Source organism: Sceloporus undulatus, chromosome 4, assembly GCF_019175285.1.
Source record: "Sceloporus undulatus isolate JIND9_A2432 ecotype Alabama chromosome 4, SceUnd_v1.1, whole genome shotgun sequence".
Lineage (NCBI taxonomy): Eukaryota > Metazoa > Chordata > Lepidosauria > Squamata > Phrynosomatidae > Sceloporus > Sceloporus undulatus.
The window spans coordinates 172,868,103-172,890,572 of record NC_056525.1 but is presented as its reverse complement, the minus strand read 5'-3'; the positions used below and the strand labels follow the sequence as shown (position 1 = coordinate 172,890,572).

Here is a 22,470-nt window from a genome sequence, read left to right as displayed (position 1 = left end):
GCTATTTAGACATTTACTCTCAACATTTTATGTTTCATTGGCATATGTAAAAAAAGTAAAGGTAAAGGCAGTCCCTTGACATGAATGTCTAGTTATAACTGACTGTAGGGGCGGTGCTCATCATCATTACTAAGCCGAAGATCCAGCTTTGTCCGAAGACGAATCCAGCAGTCATGTGGCCAGCATGACTGCACCAAATGCTGTTACCTTCCCACCAAAGTGGTACCTATTTATCTACTTGCACCTTTCCATGCTTTCAAACTGCTAGGTTGGCAGAAGCTGGGACTAGTGACAGGAGCTCACCACAACATGTAGCACTCAGGCCTTGAACTGCCAACCTTCTAATCTTCCGATTGTCAGAATTGGCATCTTAACCATTAAGCCACTGCATCCCTCTGGCATATATAGCAACAGAAAAAAACACTATCTCACCATGGATGCTATGTAATTCAACCAAGTCATAACAGCCATATACAGCAAACTCACAATGTGAAACAATAAGACCCAGTATTCTCCTCTGCCCCTTGGCGTGCACACAAACACATTCAGTACATCAGACCGATCTAGGAATTGCAAGTATGTGCACATATCTCAAAACCGTACCTGAACCTCATCTCTATTCATCAGGGAACACAACAATCATGCACACTGTTAAACAGCTCTGTTACCAAGAACAGCAATTCAACTTGTGCACTGGTATTGAAAAACATATAGCAAGAGAGACAGTGAAGTGCTTGTTTACAACATGACAGCTACAGATGATTTGAAAAATCCAAATGGCCACAGGCAACCAGTTCAATGTAGAAACAAAATTAAAATAAAAGTTGTTTCAAAAGGTATATATTATGCTTGATCTTTTGAAGTTGGGACTTAAGTGGAAAAAATTAATTACCTTTGAAGATTTCAAGTTCTTTTCTGTAAAAAAAATAAATAAATAAAGAACAGTCAAAGTCATATCTGAGCAAAACATTTTGCACCCAACAGATAAAGGACAAAAGTTATTGAAGTATTTTTTGTTAAGTGTGCTATGGAAAACATCTCTTTGCATAATTATGGTTTGCAGAACAACTGCAAGTCTGTAAACTGATACATAACTGATACAAGTGAATACCTCAGTTAATGAAGCCTCTGAGAATGAAGCTTCTTTTTATGAAAGTTTTGGGGGAGACATGGCTACCTACCTGACAGGAGACTCAACTCTTTAAGTTGCTTATAAAAGTTTACTGGAACTAAAACATACATACTGTATATACTCATGAATAAATCTAGAAATTTTAGTAAAAAATTTGCCCCCCAAAAAACTGAGTTGACTTATCCATGGGTCAATGTAAATACTGTACTTTAATTTATATAGGAACCATCCCCTGGTGAAAGGCAAGAGTGTAATCTATCCTAGAAGCAGTGAGCCTCCTTCTACTTTCTCATCCATCCAGCCTTTAGGGCAGTGGTTCCCAACCTGTGGGTAGGGCCCCTTTGGAGGTCGAATGACCCTTTCATGGGGGTCGCCTAAGACCATTGGAACACACCTATTTAATTACAGTTGTGAAGTAGCAATGAAAATAATTTCATGGGTTTGGGTCACCACAACATGAGGAATTGTATTAAAGTGTCACGACATTAGGAAGGTTGGGAACCACTGCTTTAGGGTGAGTGCAAACAGTTACACCTGCTGGAATTTTGTAAATTCTTTGGCATTGTTTTTCTTTGCTTCACCCTTAGATTCATCCTTTGTTACATGCCCCTAGGTTTTACCTCAACTTATCCATGGGTCATATCAAAATCCCCAAACCTGCCCTCCACTGTATCTGTCTGTATCTGTTTTAACCCCCTATATGAGTTTTAGATGTGATCCTGTTTTATCTTTGTATGTACGTGGATATTTAAATATTTTTTTTCTTGTATTTTATATTTTTTTATTCTGTAATTGTGATATCCTGCCAGGACTATTTGAATCTCCCCCTGCATTTTCTTTTGTGTTGGTTCAGGCCATAGAATATTTTAGTGTAGGAAAGTTCATTGTATTAGTTGTGGGAAGAGCTGTAGGGTCCCCTGCATTTTTCCAGGTTTGGTTTGCCCTTTCCAGCATGCTCTGCTTTAGCTAGAGGCTTTTTAGTTTGGAGCAGTCTTTGCTGTGAGCAGGTAGAGAGCTGTGTTTTGGTTGCAAACAGGCCCAGACAGTTGGAAAGGGCATTTCTTACATGTTAGCCAAATCAGTTACCAAGATCAAGTTAGCCAGTTTAGTTACCAAGATCAAGTTAGCCATTTTAGTTACCAGCATCAAAGAAGACAAAGAATTCAGGAGCTGAAAGTCCCTGCACCAGCTCCATTGAGCGAGGAGATCAAACCAAGATCAGACCCAGAAAGATGACATCCTGAAGATTGCTGAAAGTCTGTAAAGTATCTTTTATCTAGAGCTGGGGAAGAGAAAACTCTTTATTTTTATTCTTTAAATTAAACTTCCCCCTTTTTGAACTTTACATTCAGCTTCGGAGCCTTTTTGGGTAGAAGAGTTTGATCTCACCAGGGTACCGGTGTTGCACACCCAAATCTGCCACCATCTTTAGTTGGGTGTGTTTTCACAGTAATTGTATTTAGTATTTCATTGATATGGTCAGCTGACTCATCATTAAATTTGTTGTTGTTATACATGAGGTTGACTTATAGTTGAGTATATACGATACTTACAACATGGAGCAAAAGACCAAGAAAACTGTGTTGATTTAGATTTTTACAATAAAATGCTACATAATTAAAAAAAAGGGGGGGGGGCAAGACCCTTGCATCTTGGAAAATCCTTTAAGTAGTATCTAAAAGCTTCAAATGTTTTTGTTTTCTTATACACAATATAAGGCTTATCTGAAGTGGTTGTTTCATTTCACATGAGCATTTTGTTTTAAATAATAGGCTTTTTGAAATATGTTGAACTGTTCTTCTGTTTAGCGATGTAGAAAACTAGCCCTATTATTTCCATGTTATTTCTGCCTCTGGTACAATTTTTCTTGTTAACAATGGCCCAGTACAGGCCAGCACTTTGTGCTTGCCTAGAGCCTAAAGTATGGCTCGGGAGAGTGGAGCATCTGCATGCTCCCAAGACCTTCCACATGCCACAGACACCATCTTGGCATGCCGCTGTTTACACAGTGTGTGCGATGATGATGTCCACACAGCACAGTGCCCACACAGCTTGGCGCCACATGGACGTCATTGTTGCGCATGAGCGCAACAATGGTGCCCCATGCATGGCGAGTAAGAACCCGCCCGGAATGGGTTCTTTTTGAGCCTCGTGGAGGCCGCAGCATTTGTCTAATAGACTAATATGCTATATTAAAAGAAAGAAATAAGAAGGAAATTGAAGAAAACATATTTTGCATTCAGTTCATAGTCATCCTGATTTCCTTACATGGAAACTCCCAAGGGATCCATGAACCACATATTAAGAATCATTGGTCAACTGTTTCTTGCAATCTCAAGAGAGTAAAAATCATCACACAAGCATATAAAAGTCATGTCTTACCAAAAGATTCAGATATGAAGTTTAAGGATTTTACATAGTTTCTGATGGATTTTAGAATTTCCTACTGCTGGGAAAAATACAACTAACTGATACAAAAATCTCTAGATGGGAGAAAAAACAGATCTATAATGATGAACTGCTAAAAGGTATAGTATTTTGGAAACCAAAATATTACAAAGCCATATTCAAAGAGAGGCACTGAAGCACTGATTTCTAAAAACATTCATCAAGGAATGTTTTTTGTCAAGCCAAAATCCATATTAGCATTGTTTAACCAAAGGTTGCAGAATTTTCCTTTCTACATGAAAGGTACTGTAAGTAATACCAACATGCTTCAAGGCAATGCTTAACATATCACATTCTTTCTAACAAAAGTCATCTGAGGAGCTGCCACTCTTTTAAGTGAAATCTCAAAGGAGTTCCTGCTTCTTAGAGAAAACCAAAGTGGTGTCAGTCAACAATTTCTATTTCCTATATTGAGAAAAAGCCTAGTATCTTAAAAAATACAGCAGAGCCAAATCCTAAATGCTGCCAACAGGCAAAAATGTCATTACAGAATGTCATCTTCAAGAAAAGGTACATTTGCTAGCGGGGTGGGGAAGGCTCGGGCCAACATGAATATTGAACATTAGTTAGCTGTGTGCATATATTAACTGCTTTCATCTCAGCGGTACAAACTAATGTACTAGGACAGAAAGAAATACCGAATAGAAGATTTTTGCTTAGGAGACCCAGGTTTGAAGTATTGCCTATTTACAAAATTTACAAGATAACATGTGGTCAGTTAGACAGAAAGTAACCCATTTTGAACACAGTGTGATTTGCTTCTGAGTAAATACACATATGATTGCTTTCCTATTACCCTATCAATTTAAGTTATATGCTTCTAGTACTATTTAATTAACTAAATTTCATCACACCCTTTTTTGGTAGGTGCTTAACATCACATTTTCTTTTATGTCATAATCACAATTTCACATAAAAATCTGAGAGGAAAAGGGAGAAAAGAGATGCTAAATTATGGCAACAACTGTATTTTCCAACTGGTCCTGATATGTATTGTTGCCAAAGAATTTACATTCCAGTACGGAACATGCTACAGTGTTTTTTAAAAATCTCAGATAAATATTAGCAGGTAACAAATGCTTGAAAAATAGTTTTAACAATATCTCACAGAATTCACCAACAATATAAGAAATAGATCCACACTATTAAGTATAATTGACCAAAAACCTAAAGAACTATGGGAAGAAGCCAAGGACATAATTAAGAAAGAATGCAGAAAGACACTGACAGTGGCTAAAAAGAAAGAGAGGAAACAACGGATGATAGTTGAAACCCTCCAAGTTGTAAAGGCGAGAGGCAAAAGTAAAGGGGAGACAGGAACAAAACCCAAATCATGAATGCTAACAAATAGCCTACAAGGATAAAAAGAACTATTATAATGATCAATGCAGAGAAATAGAGAACAACCAAAAAGGAAGAACAAGATGTTGGAACAATGGATTTGAAAAGAGACTAACTGAGACAATGTACTATAAAAAGCTTTATCTATAAATACGTAAAAAGGGTAACAAACAATATATGCAACAGAATCATACAAAACCCATATATACATACAAAATAAACCATAGTAGTAATGGCAAACATAATAATAACAAGTAGCAAATAATTATACAAACTATATAATACAATCAAATAACTCAAGTATAATGCAACAGAAAAGAAGCCCGAGAATAGAGTGAGCAAAAGAGGGAGAGAGAAAGGCACACTAAAAAGCTAGCCTTATTAAGGCTCAAATGTTGATTAGAGCTATACATATACATTTGTAGGCCATCTGTGTTCTCAGTAACTCTCCATTAACCCTGTAATGGTTATTAATGGTTATTAACACTATAATGGTTCAAGTGTAGAGCTTGTTACTATTCCAACACAAGAGACCTTGTGGGAAGTTCAAATCAAGGGCCAGAATGCTCCATGACAAAAAAAAAAGAAAAGAAAAAAAAAGAACATACTACAAGATCAAGAAGAAATAAAATAAAGGTGTTGGATGCAACACATAGAACAGTTATATAAAAGAGATGAAAAAATGATTGATACATATGTCAAAAACCAAAAGAAGAACTCCAAATTCTAAAAAGTGAGGTAGAAGCTACAATAAGAGAAATTTGGAAAAATAAATCACCAGGAACAACAGATGATAGTGAAACTGAATTGCTACAATGCACAGAGACAGAAACAACTCTAGTGCTAACTAATATGTGTCAACAAATATGGAAAACAGTCTGGAAACGATCAATATACATTCCTATCCACAAAAAAGAGACACAAAAGATTGCAGCAATAATAGGACCATAGTTTCCTGCACAAGATAAATTATGCTCATAATTCTGCAGCATAGACTCCAATCATACATGGAGAGAAAAATCTCTGAGGTGCAAGGAGGATTCAGAAAAGGAAGAGGAACTAGGGACCACATTGCAAACATACAATGGCTAATGGAGCACACCAAGGAATTCCAAAAGAAAATCAACATTTACTTTATAGACTATAGTAAAGCATTGACTGCATCAATCACAAAAAGCTATGCAACAATCTTAAAGACATGGGAGTGCCACTACATTTGATCATCCTGATGAGAAATCTATATTTAAGACAAGAGGGTATTGTTAGAACAGAATTCAGAGAAACAGAGTGGTTCCCTATTGGCAAAGGATTGAAGCAAGACTGCATTCAACTTACATGCTGAAAATTAAGAAAAGCAGGTTTAGACTCAGAAGAAAGAGGAGTAAAGATAGGAGGAAGGAACATCAACCATCTTAGATATGTGAACGGTATCACATTACCAACAGAAAACATCACAGACTTGGAACAACTGCTATCACTTAAGGAAGAAAATGCAAAGGCAGGCTTAATACCAAACAAAAGTAATGACCACGGAAAAAAGATATAAGTTCTAGACAATGAGGAAATCAAAATACTTAAAAGAATTCCCATACCTAGGATCAAACATTGATCAGAATGGAGACTGCGGTCAAGAAATCAGAAAAAGACTAGGAATGGGAAGGGCAGCTACTAAAGAAAGGCTCCTGAAGGGTAATGATATACAAGAGAGTACTAAAGTTATAATGGTCCAACCCTTTGTATTCCCCATCACCATCTATTGATGTGAAAGCTGGTCAATGAAAAAAATATGAATAAGAAGAAAATCAACTTGTTTGAGATTTGGTGCTGGAGAAGAGTGCCGAGAATGCCGCAGACAACCAAAAAGACAAACAAATTAGTCCCTGAACAGATCAAGCCTGAAATCTCCCTGGAAGCCAAGATGATCAAATTGAGGCTGTCATACTTCAGGCACATCATGATAAGGCACAACTCATTAGAAAAGATAATAATGCTAGGAAAGGCAGAGGACAGTAGAAAGAGGAAGGCCGCATATCAGATGGATGGACTCAATCAGGAAGGACACAGGACTGAGTTTGCAGGACCAGAGAAGAGTAGTGGAAAAGAGGGGATCTTGGAAATGTCTGATCCACAGGATTACCATGAGTTGCAGTCAAATCGAGGGCAGTTAAAAACAACAAATATTTCCTAAGAATTTGGCATTTGCATGCTATTTCATACTTAACGTTTTCTACATAGAAAGATTATATCAGTATATATGAGAAACAGAAGAAAAAGAAGGTAGCAACAGAAAGGTCCAAAGCATACAATGTTCATATTCTATTATAAACACACTCCCCAACTGCTCAGCCTGTGAAACTGTGGCAAAAAAAACCCTCCACATCATGTTCCAAACAAGTAAGAATACATTATTGATGAAAAAAATGGATGTAATCAGACAACCCTCTATCTGTTTTAAGCCACATGCTGGTGAGCACTTCAAGAACATTAATTCCTCTTAGCACCATGCAAGCAGCTCTGGTAATAATAGCTTCAAAAAGCTACTGCTGTTACTTAGTCACTCTAAACAAACTTTGTTACCCTTTCATTTCTTCTAAAAGCAAATGTACTCTTCTGGCAGACAAAAAGGCTCTCCCCCCCCCCCTTTAGTTTAATGTTTTTAAAAACATTATAAGTGAACATCATCTTTATTATTCAACAGATATGAAAGCTACATTGCATCAGGAATGGGGGGGGGGGGAGTGGCCATCAAGATGTTCTTGCATTGTAACTCTCATCACTTCTCACCACTAGATCTGATAGATAAGAACAATAGGAGTTGCAATCCACCAACTTTTGAAGAACCACGTTTTCCATCCCACCTTATGAGAACAAAACCTAACAATCTAAACTAATAAATAACTTAGGTGACTTAACAGTTTTGGATTTTTATTGTTACTCCACACCCTAGATTTTTATTGTTACTCCACACCCTATGCTTTTCCCTAGGATTTGTTCTTGAGTTTTAGCAGGATTAAGCTCATTACCAGCACAGCTGGTTACATAAGACACTCTGAGAGCAGTTCAAGCTCATTGCAGCTTTTGAATTCAGCAAAGTCACATTGGTTGCTAAGGTGCTATTATACTTTTTACAGGCCAATGAGGAAGACGTAGGTCGAAAAGCGTCTGGCCTTTTGTTTCATAAATTATTTTGCATATATTGCCAAGTATTTTGGATATTTTATTCACCCTTAGCATTTTAAATCTTCCAGTGGGGTAATTTTACCCTTTTAGACATTACATTGTTTTTCTGCTCCAGGGTGTTGTTATTCTTTTTTTAGTTTTTACCAGAACCCTTTGGTGGTTGTGTTTAGTTATATCTTTGGGGTTTTTTTTTTGTTACAGGGACTTTGGCTTGTTTGGCTTTAAATATCAAATACATTAGTTCCTGTTCTTATTCCAATGGGAATTTCAAATATTAAATCAAGCTGAACTAACCTGTGATCACTTGATCCTAGTTTATTTCCAACAGTCATTTATCTTTTCCTCACTAGATGCCAGCAGCAAACTAGACAGTGCAATTTCTCCTGAGGACTGAATGACAACTTGATGAACAAATTTATCATTTAACTCAAAGAAATAGACGGTCCCTGCTGTTGTTACTAGAGAAGTATTTATCTTCTCATCTTAGCCACAGAAATAAAATCCACCATAATTATGCAGTGCCCTTTCCTATGCATCAGAATAATGGTGACAGAACAATATAACAAGAAGATACAGTGGGCCCTAGGTATCTGCTGCACATTTGTTTCAGGCCCCCCATGGATACCAAAATCAGTGGCTGCTCAAATTCCATTATATACAATGGCATAGTAAAATAGTACCCTTCATATAAAATTGCAAAATCAAGGTTTGCATTTTGGAATTTACAAAAAAAAATATTGTCAAGTCATGAACGGTTGAATTAGTGGATGCAGAATCCATGCATATGGAGGGCTGGCTGTACTTGTTTGTGAAGGAGGAGCTGGGCAGACTTGACATCAGGGCAACTAATCACAGTTCAGAAAGACTGTGAAGAGGAGTAGCAGGAGAAAGGGAAGAATAAAAAACAGGAGTGTGTGTCTGAGGAGATTCAGAGATAGGAATAAAGAGCTGATAGAAGAATCAGTTGGAACAGCCAGTGAGGAGTGAACATGTACTGGTTCTCTGACTTGTTTGAAGGAAAAGGAATATTCAGGTAGAATACTGGAATTAAGACTGGAACTTGTTAAAGCATTTACTTTTCTACATGATATAATAAGACACAATAATTCTCTTGCTATTTTGTTAACCTTGATTCAGCCTGACTTCTTTACTCTCAGTGTAATTCTAGGCTGCATCAATAGAAGTATAGTGTCTAGATCAGTGGTCCCCAAATTTTAAGGGATTTTGGACTCCAGCTCCCAGAATCCCAGACTACTGGCCAACATGACCGAGGCTTCTGTGAGTGGAAGTCCAAAATCTCTTAAAGTGCACAGTTTGGAGACCACTGGTCTAGATCAAGGGAGCTAATAATGCCACTCTATTATGCTTTGGCTAGGCCTCATCTAGAATACACCACAGTTCAAAAAAGATGTTGACAAGCTGGAATATGCCCAGAGGAGGGTGATCAAAATGGTGAAAGGTCAGGAAACCACATCTTTTGAGGAGAGACTTAGGGAGCTGGGTATGTTTAGCCCGGAGAAGAAGCAGTTAAGAGATGATATGATAGCCCTGTTTAAATATTTGAAGGGGTATCATATTGAAGATGGAGCAAGCTTGTTTTCTGCTGCTCCAGAGAATAGGACCTGGAGCAATGGATTCAACCTACAGGAAAAGAGATTCCACCGAAACCTTAGGAGGAACTTCCAGACAGTAAGAGCTGTTCAACAGTGAGACACACTCCCTCAGAGAGTGATGGAGTCTCCTTCTTTGGAGTTCTTTAAACGAAGGCTGGATAGCCATTTCTCGGAGGTGCTTTGGTTATGTGTTTCTGCGTGGCAGGAGACTGGACTGGATGGCCCTTGTGATCTTTTCCAATTCTATGATTCTAATAAAGGGATAGTCATGCTTATCATATAGAACAGAAAACTCTCTCACACACACACTAGCCCACAGTGAGATCACCTGTGGATCCAGTCACCCTAAATCCAAGGAGGAATTCTGAAGGGGGACCTTAGGTTAAGGTGAGAATGGCAGCCATCCGAAGTTAAGAACAGTGGGACCAGTCTTGGGAAGACAGTGAGTGCCCTTTCCTATACATCAGAATAATGCTGAGAGAATGGGACAACAGAAACATGAAGATACTGCAATCAGTAAAATATGAAAACCTAAGAAACTAACATGTAACCTGAATGAGATTTATTACCAGGTAATACAATTGCAGCCTGAATGGAGCTATTCTAATCCCTTTTTATGAAAAATAAGTTTGCGCACTTCGCAGACAAGAGAGAAAATTATTTAAGAAATGTATGCTTATATATAAAAGAAGGATTTAATCTGAAAAAATCAAATATTAAACGTTAAATAACTTACCGTTTAGTCTTTTTGTATTTTTCCAACTGTAGCACTTGCATATGTTTGTATCTTTCCAACTCATACTGTCCACAGAGGTTCTCAAGATATAGTAAATGATCCTCCATTTCCTTAAAGTTTGCTTCCAACTGGACTGTGTGTTAAAATATTCAAATATCAGAATCTTGAAACCCCACCTTTCCTCCACATTTTTATATGCAACAAGTTAGCAGACTGATCAATTTGTGATCACTATTTGACACAAAAATATGTCACCGTTTTACCTCCTGACTTCCATACTTGACTTCCTCCTTACTAAGTTAAAACCTGAATAGTAGTACCTAGATGCTGTCTTGAGAAAACATACACTGGAGATATAAATTATCTATGGGCATGAACAGACAGGCCAAAATAAAGATGTTTCGGGTCACTTTGGAGATGTGCAGTTTGAATGATGCATGTGTCCTAAAAGGCTGGAAGCTGTGCCAAAGCCACACTCCACTCTTAAGGACCGGAGCACAGCTTTGGTGCAGCTTCCGGCATCTTAAGATGTGTGTGTCATTTAAACAGCATACCTCCAAAGTGACCCGAAGCAGCTTTATTTTGGCCTGTCTATACGGGCCCTATATCTCTAGCTATACACACTATTTTTCACAAGTCCTGAAGGTTCCTAAAATAAACAAATTTCTTCCTACTATCACAATCTAGTACTACCCATGGGTACTTGGGTAAGCTTCCAAATATTTTTTTAAATTAAATTATTTTTGCACAGCTTTTCTTTCCAAAGCCTCCCAAAGGAACTCACAGAACTAAACTTTAAAGGCATACAACAGCAACATGAAGATATAAACAGTATAAATCTTCAAAATGAAATCTATGAAACACCATCTAAAATAACTAGCTCTTTAAGACCCGTTTGTAAACAGTCGAAGGGGAACTGTACACATACCACATCAGGGAGGATTCCACAAGAACAGCCCACACGTTTTCATTTGCGATTTTCATACATAAAATTCTACGGGAGGTTGCGTGAAATGTTTTAAGTTCATTCTACTCCAGCAGCATTCTTCATTCCCTCATCTCTCTATTCCATGTGCTTAGTTTCCCCATTTCTTGGTCCCTCCATTTCCCAGACTTTATACCAGACATTGAGCTCTGTGTCTACCTGCCGTTCCATAATCACAGAAATATCTCAGTTCTTTGACCATATTTAGTCAAATAGCTATCAGTTATTATCAGTGAGGCATCAGTTTTCTTGTGCATTTATCTACTGTCAGGTAATAAAAATTCTTCCATATTGCTATTATTTGAAGAACTGCAACATGATTAGATATGGACAAATCTGCACAGTTCTACATTTTGGAGACTGGGATTAGGGAAATATACACCTGTGTAACCGTGCTTAAATACCTGGTAGCTTGAAGACTATATTCTGTGAATGTATCTGAAGAAATGAGTTAAAGTCTGCAAAAACTTATCTTAAAAGAAATCAATTAATCAAAAAGTTACTAGATTCTTCACCTTTGCTTTCTTTTCTCAACCAAAACAGACTAATATGGCTATGTTTTAAAAACTAATACTGTCTCCCCAAATTTGAAAACATTCTTTTTCCAATTCTTTTAATGCTAAAACACTCTCCAGTTATAAAAGGAACTACACTTGTCCCTCCATATTCGCTGGGGTTAGGGGCACAAGACCCCTGTGAATATGGAAAAACCGCAAATAACAAAACACCATGTTTTTACCTGAGAGGACACCTCTCTAGGAATCTCTAGGTCCACCGGCGCAACTCTGTGGTCAACATCCGACAGACACTGACCTGGAGTGGAGCTACAAAGGCCTAGAGGAGTATTCTATCTAGGAATCTCTAGGCCTTTCACTGCAACTTTTAGTTAAAGTTGACCATAGAGTTGCACTGGAGGACCTAGATATTCCTAGAGAGAACATATTAATCAAATCCGTGAATAATCAAATCCACAAATATCAAAGCCACAAATATGGAGGGATGAGTGTATATTCTTCATTAACCATCAGGTCTGGTGCCCCCACACAATAGCATGCAAGGGCATTCCTCATATTTCTCCCCCATTTTGGGAGAAAGGCAGAATATACCATAAGTGCAATAAATAAATAAATACGTATTTGCCCACAGACCTCAACCACCACCTCCAATCCCTCTCCCAGCTTGCTAAAGGTTTTAATGAGAAATGTGGAGGGGGTGGTGGCAAGATTGGAAGCCTGGAGTCAATATCTGCCACATGTTTTATCTGAGCCTCAGTGATTAGGGGGCTTATACATCTTAAATATCTATCCTTTCAGCCAGACTGTCATGACCACCAGAAGTTCATTTCTGAGTTCAAGGTGTGAAATATTTTTGTAAACTATAAGAAAGGCTTGTAGGGGCTTTTGAAAAATATCTTATAATTCAGAATACAGCTCCAGGTGAACATGCTTGTAAAATGTAAAATAATGTTTAATTGCAGGTACAAAATATGAGGGTAAGAGTGACATTCACTGTGAGATAAGGGTAAACAAACTACAGTGAGAAAAAAATACCAATAACTGGGAACTAGCTTTTTGTTAACAGGTCTACATCCTGGTTTCGGTGAAGTTTCAGTTTCCCTGAAAACTTTAAATTTCCAATTAGTTCTTGGGTCTAACCTCCCATACACTCCTTTGGGATAGCAATGGCTAAGGGTGCTGTTATCAGCTCCAGATGGCATCTTAGATGCAGTTATTCTATTTTAAGATCTTTTTCAGGGTACCTACCGTATATACTCGACTATACATTGAGAAATTTATGCCCCAAAATGGACGCCAACATCATGGATAGATTTATATACGGGGCAATAAGTTAATGCTACTTATAAATTTCTTGAAAGAAGTGCGCACCTTCCTCTGTAGCCAGGGATCTTTCAACAGCTTCTCGTTTGAGTCCCCGGCATGCTCTCCTCTGTGTGTGTGTGTGTGTTATCCCTCAGCCTTTCCTCGCAGCCAGAATTAACAAACAGCTGCTGAAACAAGGGACAGAGAGAGAGAGTATATCCAGGCTTGGACTCCGTTTTGCAAGCCATGAGCCTGGAAATCCTGGGTGAAGACAAGAGAGGGAGAGAAAGGTCTGTCTCCCCCTTTTGCAAGACATGAGCCTTGGGAATCTTGGGGGTGAAGGGCAGAGAGAGAGATAGGTCTGTCCCCCCTTTTGCAAGCCATGAGCCTTGGGAATCCTGGGGTGAAGGGCATAAAGAGAGGGGGGTTCTCCCCCATTTTACAAGCCATGAGCCTTGGGAATGCTTTTGGTAAAGGGAAGTGTGTGTGTGTGTGTGTGTGTGTGTGTGTGTGTGTTTCCCATTTTCCATGCTGAGACTATGACCCTTGGGAGAGGTCCAGAGAGGAAGTATGGAGGATGTATGGAGGAAGTGGTGCTTTGTTTCCCCCTTTAGATGTTTTGAAATATGCCCCAGTATTTGACCCTCAACTTATCCACGGGTCATATCAAAATCCATTATTTTGGCCCCCAAAACTGCCCTCTATTTATACATGGGGTCAACTTATACATGAGTATATGCAGTATTCTGCCACCTGAATATGAGCTAATTATTTGCCTAAGGAACTGATTGCTCTGGCCACAGTTGCTCTTTTACTATCTTCTGACAGCTTTTAAAGTTATTAATGTTAAATGTATTTTTAAATTAAGCTGTGGATCATCCTCACATCTATCAGTAAAAATACAGTGAAGCAGTTGTTTACAAATAACTGAAATATTTTAATGAAATAATTAAATAAAGTGCACCACTAACTACACAACGTACAAACTAATTCTTATTTCCAGAATAATTATTTGCAGTTTCTTTTACTATTTTTTTAAAGATTAATGTAATGGATTTGGAAATGGCAAAGTCAAAATGGAATACAGTTGGCCCTCCTTATCCACAGATTTTTTTATCCACAAATATAAGCATCCACAGCTTGAAAATATTCCCAAAAAGTATAGATTCCAAATCGCAAACCTTGATTTTTCCATCTCATATAAGGGACAACATTTTACTATGCTACTGTATTTAATGGGGCTCAAGCATCCACAGATTTTGTTATCCATGGGGGATCCTGGAACCAAACCCCAGCAGATAACAAGAGCCCACTGTAAGTTCCTTTTCAAAAAAATTTCTCTCCCTTGTCAATAAAAATTATACATGGTGACATTATAGTTTCTGATTGGCAATGCATACAGTAGCAAGGTACCTTTATATGCAATTACAATGTAATCCTGTGGTAATTTAGTCAGAAATAAACAGTAATTCCTATTGTTTCTCAATAAAACCAAGATCCATAGGTGAGCAAATACCTTAATGAGAACCAACTAAAATTTCCAACTGTGTAATATCTTGAGGAGGCCAGAGGATCCAATCAAATAGTTGTTGGGAAAAAGCAAAGAAGTCCAGAGGGCTGCTTTTTATTACATCTATAGTTTCTAATGCAACTTACTCCCAATAAGTGTGTATGGGACTGCAGCCTTAATTCTGTTTTAAGACATATCCTGCTGTTTTTAACTGAGAATGTAATAAAACCAAGCAATAAAAAAGAGAGGTGCAACAGTCTATCCATTCCAGACAGCAATTTCTGAAACAGTAGTCACTGAGCATCCCCTCGTGGGCATTCTTAGAAATGCAGCCTATTAACAATTGCACATTTTCTTATTACCTAACATAATGTGTACAAATTTCAAACATCATGGCTTGCTTCCTTTGCAAGACATCATTTACATTTTTAAAAAGGACAGACACATTGTTTGACAAATGTTAATAAATTTGATTTTAAAAACTACCACGGATTATTTACATAACTTTAAAGTACACAATGAAGACACTGAGACAGTCAAAGATTTCCTATACCTTGTTTCAATCATTAATCAGTCAAGAAATCAGAACAACAACAACAACAGATTTATTTCTTACCCACCTCTCCCCCAAGGCTTGAGGTGGGGTACAAGACAGATTTAAAAACATAAAACTATTTAAACAATGTAACTTACAACATATAAACACAGGGCACATTAAAAAATATGCTGCAGAAAGAGATAGGTCTTTAATACTGTTTTAAATTCAGACAGCATGTTTAGCTGTTGTATCTCTCCCAGCAGGCCACTCCACAGTCTAGGGGGTGGCCAATGAAAATATCTTCTGAAGGGCTTTAAAGGTAATAACCAGGAGCGGCAGCAACGTTTGGAGGACAGAGCGGGGCCCAGGACCCAGGGAAACACCTTCCCTCCATGGGAGGCGGCTGTGGAGAGGAGCAACGCGAGAGGCATAAAGCCCCCACTTTACCACCGCCCTCCACGAGCGGCAGCAACGTTTGGAGGACAGAGCGGGGCCCAGGACCCAGGGGAACACCTTCCCTCCACGGGAGGCGGCTGCGGGGAGGAGCAACGCGAGAGGCATAAAGCCTCCACTTTACCATCGCCCTCCACAAGCGGCAGCAACGTTTGGAGGACAGAGCGGGGCCCAGGTCCCTTCCCTTGGCATTAATAGGATTTGTTGTTGTTGTTGTTGTTGTTGTTGTTGTTGTGGACATAGGCTTCCAATATGCAGAGTCATAGAAGTGGGGAACAGCTTCATTAGCAGATTCGACACTTCGCAAGGAAGGTTCTTGTGGGAGAGGGGTTGTGAGTTGCCCGTCCTTGACATCCCCAGCAACGGGATTTACCTTTGGGATTAACCGTGGTTAAAAAGCTTTAAAATGAAATTACGGAAACGTCGCCGTTCTAAGGTCTCACATGACCTTGATAATAAACCTTCTAAACAAACTAAAATAGATTACCACTTTTTCAGCAGTCAAGGTGCCCCAGACATTCAAAATGATATTGAATTACACAATAGATATGAAATTCTGGACTCCTTGCAGGATGAGGATCTGTTAACATCAATTAAGGTCAAAAATAGTGTTGACCTAGAACACTTATCAACAAAATGCCCATGGAAGGAACTCCTGGCAAAGGAAGCATTTTTAATCTCAAAGACTTTTGAACTTTTATTAAAAAATTGTGCCTCCATTAGTAATGGTCTAGAGACATTAATAAATAATATACATAACGAGGAGAGAACAAACTATTCAAATGGACTTAATCTACATTCAATTCCTCTTTACGAGTATCCTAATCCCACAGAATTTTCCTCAGCTCTAACAATTCAGTCTTCCCAGGTGATGCTAGCTATAGGATATAACTCAATCAATAAGGGTAGATGGTCCAATTTGTACAATATCAAGAACTCCTTAAGTATGCTATTGGGTTGGGAATTTAGGAAGGTTATGTTAAAATCTTTTCATTTCCTACCAAGTGTAGGACATTATTCACGACTAATTTTGACCTTTAGTTCCCCGGCTGCTCCCAGTACATTATTGGCTAAAAAGTCCTTATTGACAAAAAATTATGATATACACTGTGTGAGGGTATATACCAACAGAGTGTTAAACCCTCTTATATCCCTTAAGGAAAGGAAAACTGAAGGAATTGCTTCTGATAGTTCTGGACGTGTATTGAAGGATAAACAATTTAACATCAATGAACTTAATATACTTAAGGATGAATGGTCTAAAATGTGTCAAGCAATTCAATTGGAAATCAACAGTCAGGACGTAACAGAAGCATCCCTATCTCCTGATACAATCATCTCAAGCAATGAGGATTGTCAAACCAACCATGGGAATAAAGCACAACTTATGAACAGTATTGACACACCTTTATCACCTAACGTTCACCAAGCAACCAAGGAAAAGTTCCTAATAGATTTTGAAGCGGTGGAAAAAGTGGAATCTCAACACCAAATTTGGGCTAAAGACTTAAGTGAACTCATTTCTCTTAGCCCACATATTGATAAACCCCTTGATAAACCTCACGATAAGTTTCACCAGAAAGATGACCCTGATCCTAAACAGACTGAAGAAAAGGCTATGCAGGGACCCCTTGGTCTCTCTCTTACATATCAATCAATGGTTACATCAATCCCCGAAGATTTAACAGCCAAATCCCGAAAGACGATTCAGACCACTCTAGAAGTGACTTCTCAAGCAGTATCACTGACAAGAGACCTGTATAATCCTAACTGGAATGGCTGTATCCAGTTAGATGATCAAATTACATCGTCAATTGTGCCTGATCCTTTCCAGTGACTGCCGGAGGGTGCTCCTAAGAGTTCCCCAAGTTTTACGCTACTTTCATGGAATATTGCAGGTTGGGGAAGGAAAAGTGGGGATGTTGATTTTATTGATTATATCAATAAGTTCGACATTGTTTGTTTACAGGAGACATGGAGTCCTTATGACATTTGCCTACATGGGTATACATCTTTTTGTGTCCCGGCAGTAAGAACTGGTATAAGGGGACGATATAAGGGAGGATTAGCTATTATGATAAAAATAATTAGTGGCCTTAAGCATGTAATATTAACCCCCTGTGAGGAAATTGCTCAAGCAATTCTTCTCCAATTTGAGTCTGTTAAAATAATATTAGTTAACATTTATATACCAGCAACTAACAATAATTTAACAAGTTCAATTTATTGGGACCACCTATCTAATTATATTGATGAGTTTACTAACAAACCTGATCCTATAGGGTGCTTATTGATGGGGGACTTTAATGCTAGAATTGGCCCCTCTAATGACTATCTTTGTGAGCAGTGTATGCTCGATGTTAATATGCCTCCCTTTCCACTGAATCTCCCCCGAGTTGGTTTGGATTCAGTTACTAACAAAAATGGGATATTGATGGCAAATTTCTGTATCACCCATAATTTACTTATTCTAAATGGTTCGGAGTATTTTCCAAACACAAATGGTTTCACTTTTATGGCTGCAGGAGGGAGAAGCTCTATTGATTATGTATTATCTAGTCCAGTCCTGATGAATCTGATTACAGCCTTTGAGGTCTGCCATAGAATAGAAAGTGATCATATGCCACTAGTAGTCTCTATGGTATTACCCAAATTAGCTACTCCATCTTCCACAAATTCTGAGACATTTGTTAGTTACGAAAGATTAAAACGAATTTATTGGAACTCTCGAACAATAGAGGCAGTCAGTGAAATCTTTAAAGAAGCCTGTGCCTTAACGGTAATAAATGACCTAGCTAATAGTACCACAATAGAAAATGCACTGGTAAATTATGGGAAAGTAATATCTATTGTGAGTAATAAAACAGCTACTTATATAAATCCAATTAGAGGGAGGAGCTTGTGGTTTGACAAAAGTTGCCTTATAGAAAAAAGGAACCTTAGACAAATTTTCCAACTTGCTTTAGACAGCCCTGAGGAAAATTTCAGACCTTACCTAAAGGCCCGGGTAGAATTCTATAAGTATATCGAAGATAAAAAGAAAGCTTTTTATCAGCAAAATTGGGCCGATCTAGATAGAGATCTGAATTCAAATGATACCAAAACATTCTGGATAGCAGTAAGGAGGCATTTGAATAACAACCTAAATTTATCTAGTCCTGGCATTCCGCCCCAAATATGGGTATCGTATTTTACTAATAAGATGCAAACTAAATCAATTGATAATATTGTAGTGATTGCAAACCCCTCTATTATTTGGAGTCCTGTTTCACCAGATGAAGTATATCAATTAATTCTTAAACTAAAATCTGCTAAATCGCCGGGTTATGATACTATTACGGCAGAGGTTTTGAAACATTGTCCAGAATTATGGTCCAAAGCTTTGGCAAATTTATTCACCCTGGTAAACAACACGGGGGTGATTCCAACAAGCTGGAAGGATTCAATAATTATTCCTATCTTTAAAAAAGGCGATAAGCATGAGCCAGCAAATTATCGCCCGATAAGCTTGCTTTCTATTGTAGGTAAACTATATGACAGCTATTTGGCAATGAAACTGCAAAGCTGGATGACTACTCAAGCCATCCTGGGACCTGAACAAGCGGGCTTTAGAGGTCACATGTCTACCACTGATCATATTACTGTTATTTCATTTCTAATTAATAAATATATTTCCCGTCCTAAAGGGAAATTATATGCTGCGTTTATTGATCTAAAAGCGGCATTTGATCTTATTCATCGACCTACACTTTAGAGTAAATTGGATAGTTTAAGTATAGATTCAAGACTCTTGTTTTTGTTGAGCCAAATTCATACCAACAATCGCTGTAGGGTAAAATTTACTGAAAGTGGTCATTTAACTGACCCAATCTATTCAGGAATAGGTGTAAGGCAAGGCTGTGTCCTAGCTCCTCATTTATTTAATTTATTTGTAGCAGATCTTCCTAATTTCATGTCATCGGTTGACACCCATCCTCCTATGTTAGGAAATCGCCCACTTTTAGTGTTACAATATGCTGATGACACTGTATTATTGTCGCGGACTCAGGTGGGCTTAAAGAGAGCCCTGAATAGATTTAGTGAATATTGTGTTAGGTTTCACCTACAGATTAATGTTAACAAATCAAAGGTCTTGGTATTTTCAAAAGGATTCACTCCAAGGAAATGAAAGATGAATAATCAATCTATAGAACAGGTAAAAATGTATACATATTTGGGTGTTCTATTCCATTACAATGGTCTTTGGGTAAAGCAGAGAGAAAAGGTTATTCATTCTGGGAAAAGAGCTTTGGCAACGTTACAATCCTTTTACTATAAGAAGGGAAATCAAGATGTCCTTGCAGCCTTGAAAATCTATAAAACCAAAATTAGACCTCAAATATTATATAGTACATCTGTATGGGTAACAGCTTTTAACAAGGAGGTTGAAAATTTACAATCTCGGTTTTGCAGAAAATTGTTATCTATTCCGCCATGTGTTCATTATTTAACGCTATATGACGAGCTTGGTTTGGTTACACTTGAGACCACGGCCTGGTTGATGGCATATAAATATTGGCTTAAAATCCATTATAGACCAAATAGATCTAGTTTAATTTGGTTTCTTTTATCTGATAATTATTATATTAATTGGTCAAAAGCCTTTGAAGACAATCTAAAATTAAAGGGTTTAAATCTGGACTCTTTACTCCTTTTGACGGAGCATGAGTGCTTCAAGACAATTAAGGATTGTTTTCTGAGTTGGGAACATAAGGAAATTTATTCTACCTCTCCCAGAGTATGCTCCCCTTTTCTATTTGGCATTCCCCCCTGTTGTGGTGAGATACCAAAATATTTTCAATCGTTGTCCCTTCAGGCTGCGAGGAAAGCCTTCCTTTTTGCAAGGCTGAACATCCATCCGTCATGTGTTACTAAGGGGAGATATATGAAAATTCCATTTGTCAATCGTCTTTGTATATGTGAGGCAATTCCAGATACCCTCCAACATATTGTTTTTTCTTTGCCCATTATATCAAAAACCGAGAAAGAAATTGATAAAGAAACTAATGGAAATGAACTACTGTGTAATGGATATAACTTTAGTGCATTTATTGGAGGATTGTAATGAGCAGATTACACGATTGATGGCAAATTTTCTAATGGAGGCAACAAAAATCTGGTATATATTGAACAACTGTAGTCCATAGAATTACATGTTATACAGACGGAATTTTAAAGTATCTATGTTAATAATTTTAGTTTAAAATTTTAACTTTGTATGATGTTTTATTTGAGATGCCTAATAAAGGTTTATGGTATGGTATGGTAATAACCAACACTTTGTACTTTGCCTGGAAACTAACTGGCAGCCAGTGGAGTGATTTTAATATTGGTGTGATATGATCACTTCTAGATATACCAGCAATCAATCTGGCTGCTGTGTTTTAAACTAACTGAAGTTTCCGAACTTGGTACAATGTTAGCCCAAATGTAGAGGGCATTGCAAAAGTCCAGTCTTGAGGTTACCAGCATGTGCACTATCATGGTTAGGTTTACCAATTCTAGGAGGAGGCATAACTGACACATCAACTGAAGTTGATAATAAGCATTCCTGAGTGTCACACCTATCTGGATTAATATTTAAAGAAACCTATTTGGAGAGACTGATCCTGGAGCACGCCAAAGATACTAACACAGTCTTTCAGGGGGAGATTAACCTCATCCAGAACTGGTTGACACATCTCCAACCCCAGATTAGGATCCTTAATAGTAAGCACCTCAGACTTGTCTGGTTTCAGTTTCAATCTGTTTTTCTTCATCCAGCATATTGCATTTTCCAGGCATTTGTCCAGAGGAGACACACAATCCTTAGCTGTGGCTGTTTTTAAAGGTTTGGAGAAATATATTCATCAGCATACTGATAGCACCCCATCCCATGCCTCAGGATGATCTCTCACAGCATTGGGGGCAGAATGGCACCTTGTGGTATTCCAAAAGGATACCAAGGTTGTTGGTATCTAACACCACTCTGAGGCCTAAAAGCACCAACAGGGACACACTCCACCTGTCAGTGCTAAAATAGAAATAATCAGTTGAGGCAACCATAGTGGTTTCAACACCATATCCTGCTCTGAGGACAGTTTGAAATGAGTCAAGGAAGTGTGTGTTATCCAAAAATGCCTGGAGTTAAAAGGCAACTGTGCTTTTGATCATCTTGCCCAAAAAAAGATTAGAAATTGGTCTATAATTATTAAGGTCCAGGGATCCACACAGGGCTTTTTCAGAAGTGGTCTAACCACTGCTTCTTTTAAACAAGATGCAAAGTTCCCTTCCCTGAGAGATACATTAGTAATAAGTTGTATTTGAAGTCTAATTGTATCTCCTCCCTGAATGACCAACCAAGAGGGGCAGGGATTGAGAAAACAATTTGTCTTCCACACTTGCCCCCGTAGCTTGTTCACATCAGCAATACTCATGAAGTGAAACTGATCCAATGTAATCCCACTCAGAGTAACTGAACTCCCCATTATCTACTTCCACTTCAATGATGGCCATATAAATCGATTCTTATGCAAGAGATTTCATCTGCAAAATGGTTGTTAAAAACATCACAGCGAGCAACTGAAGGTTCTAAGACTGGGTTCAGGGGGAGGGTACCTGAGTTAGACCTCTCACCACCCTGAATAGCTCAGCTGAATGTGAATTAGCAGATACAGAGAAGAAAACTTTGTTCGC

The 22,470-nt window shown here is 38.1% G+C and overlaps 1 protein-coding gene across 1 annotated transcript in view; it reads right to left on the bottom strand.

Moving 5' to 3' along the window:
* DTNBP1 (dystrobrevin binding protein 1) overlaps positions 1 to 22,470 on the bottom strand; it is a 91,709-nt gene that overhangs the window by 53,757 nt on the left and 15,482 nt on the right. Inside the window, exons 6-7 of the mRNA XM_042463244.1 lie at positions 10,451 to 10,583; positions 893 to 915 (exon numbers count right to left, since the gene is read on the bottom strand). Coding sequence (XP_042319178.1) covers positions 893 to 915; positions 10,451 to 10,583 — 156 coding nt within the window. The remainder of the gene's footprint in view (positions 1 to 892; positions 916 to 10,450; positions 10,584 to 22,470) is intronic.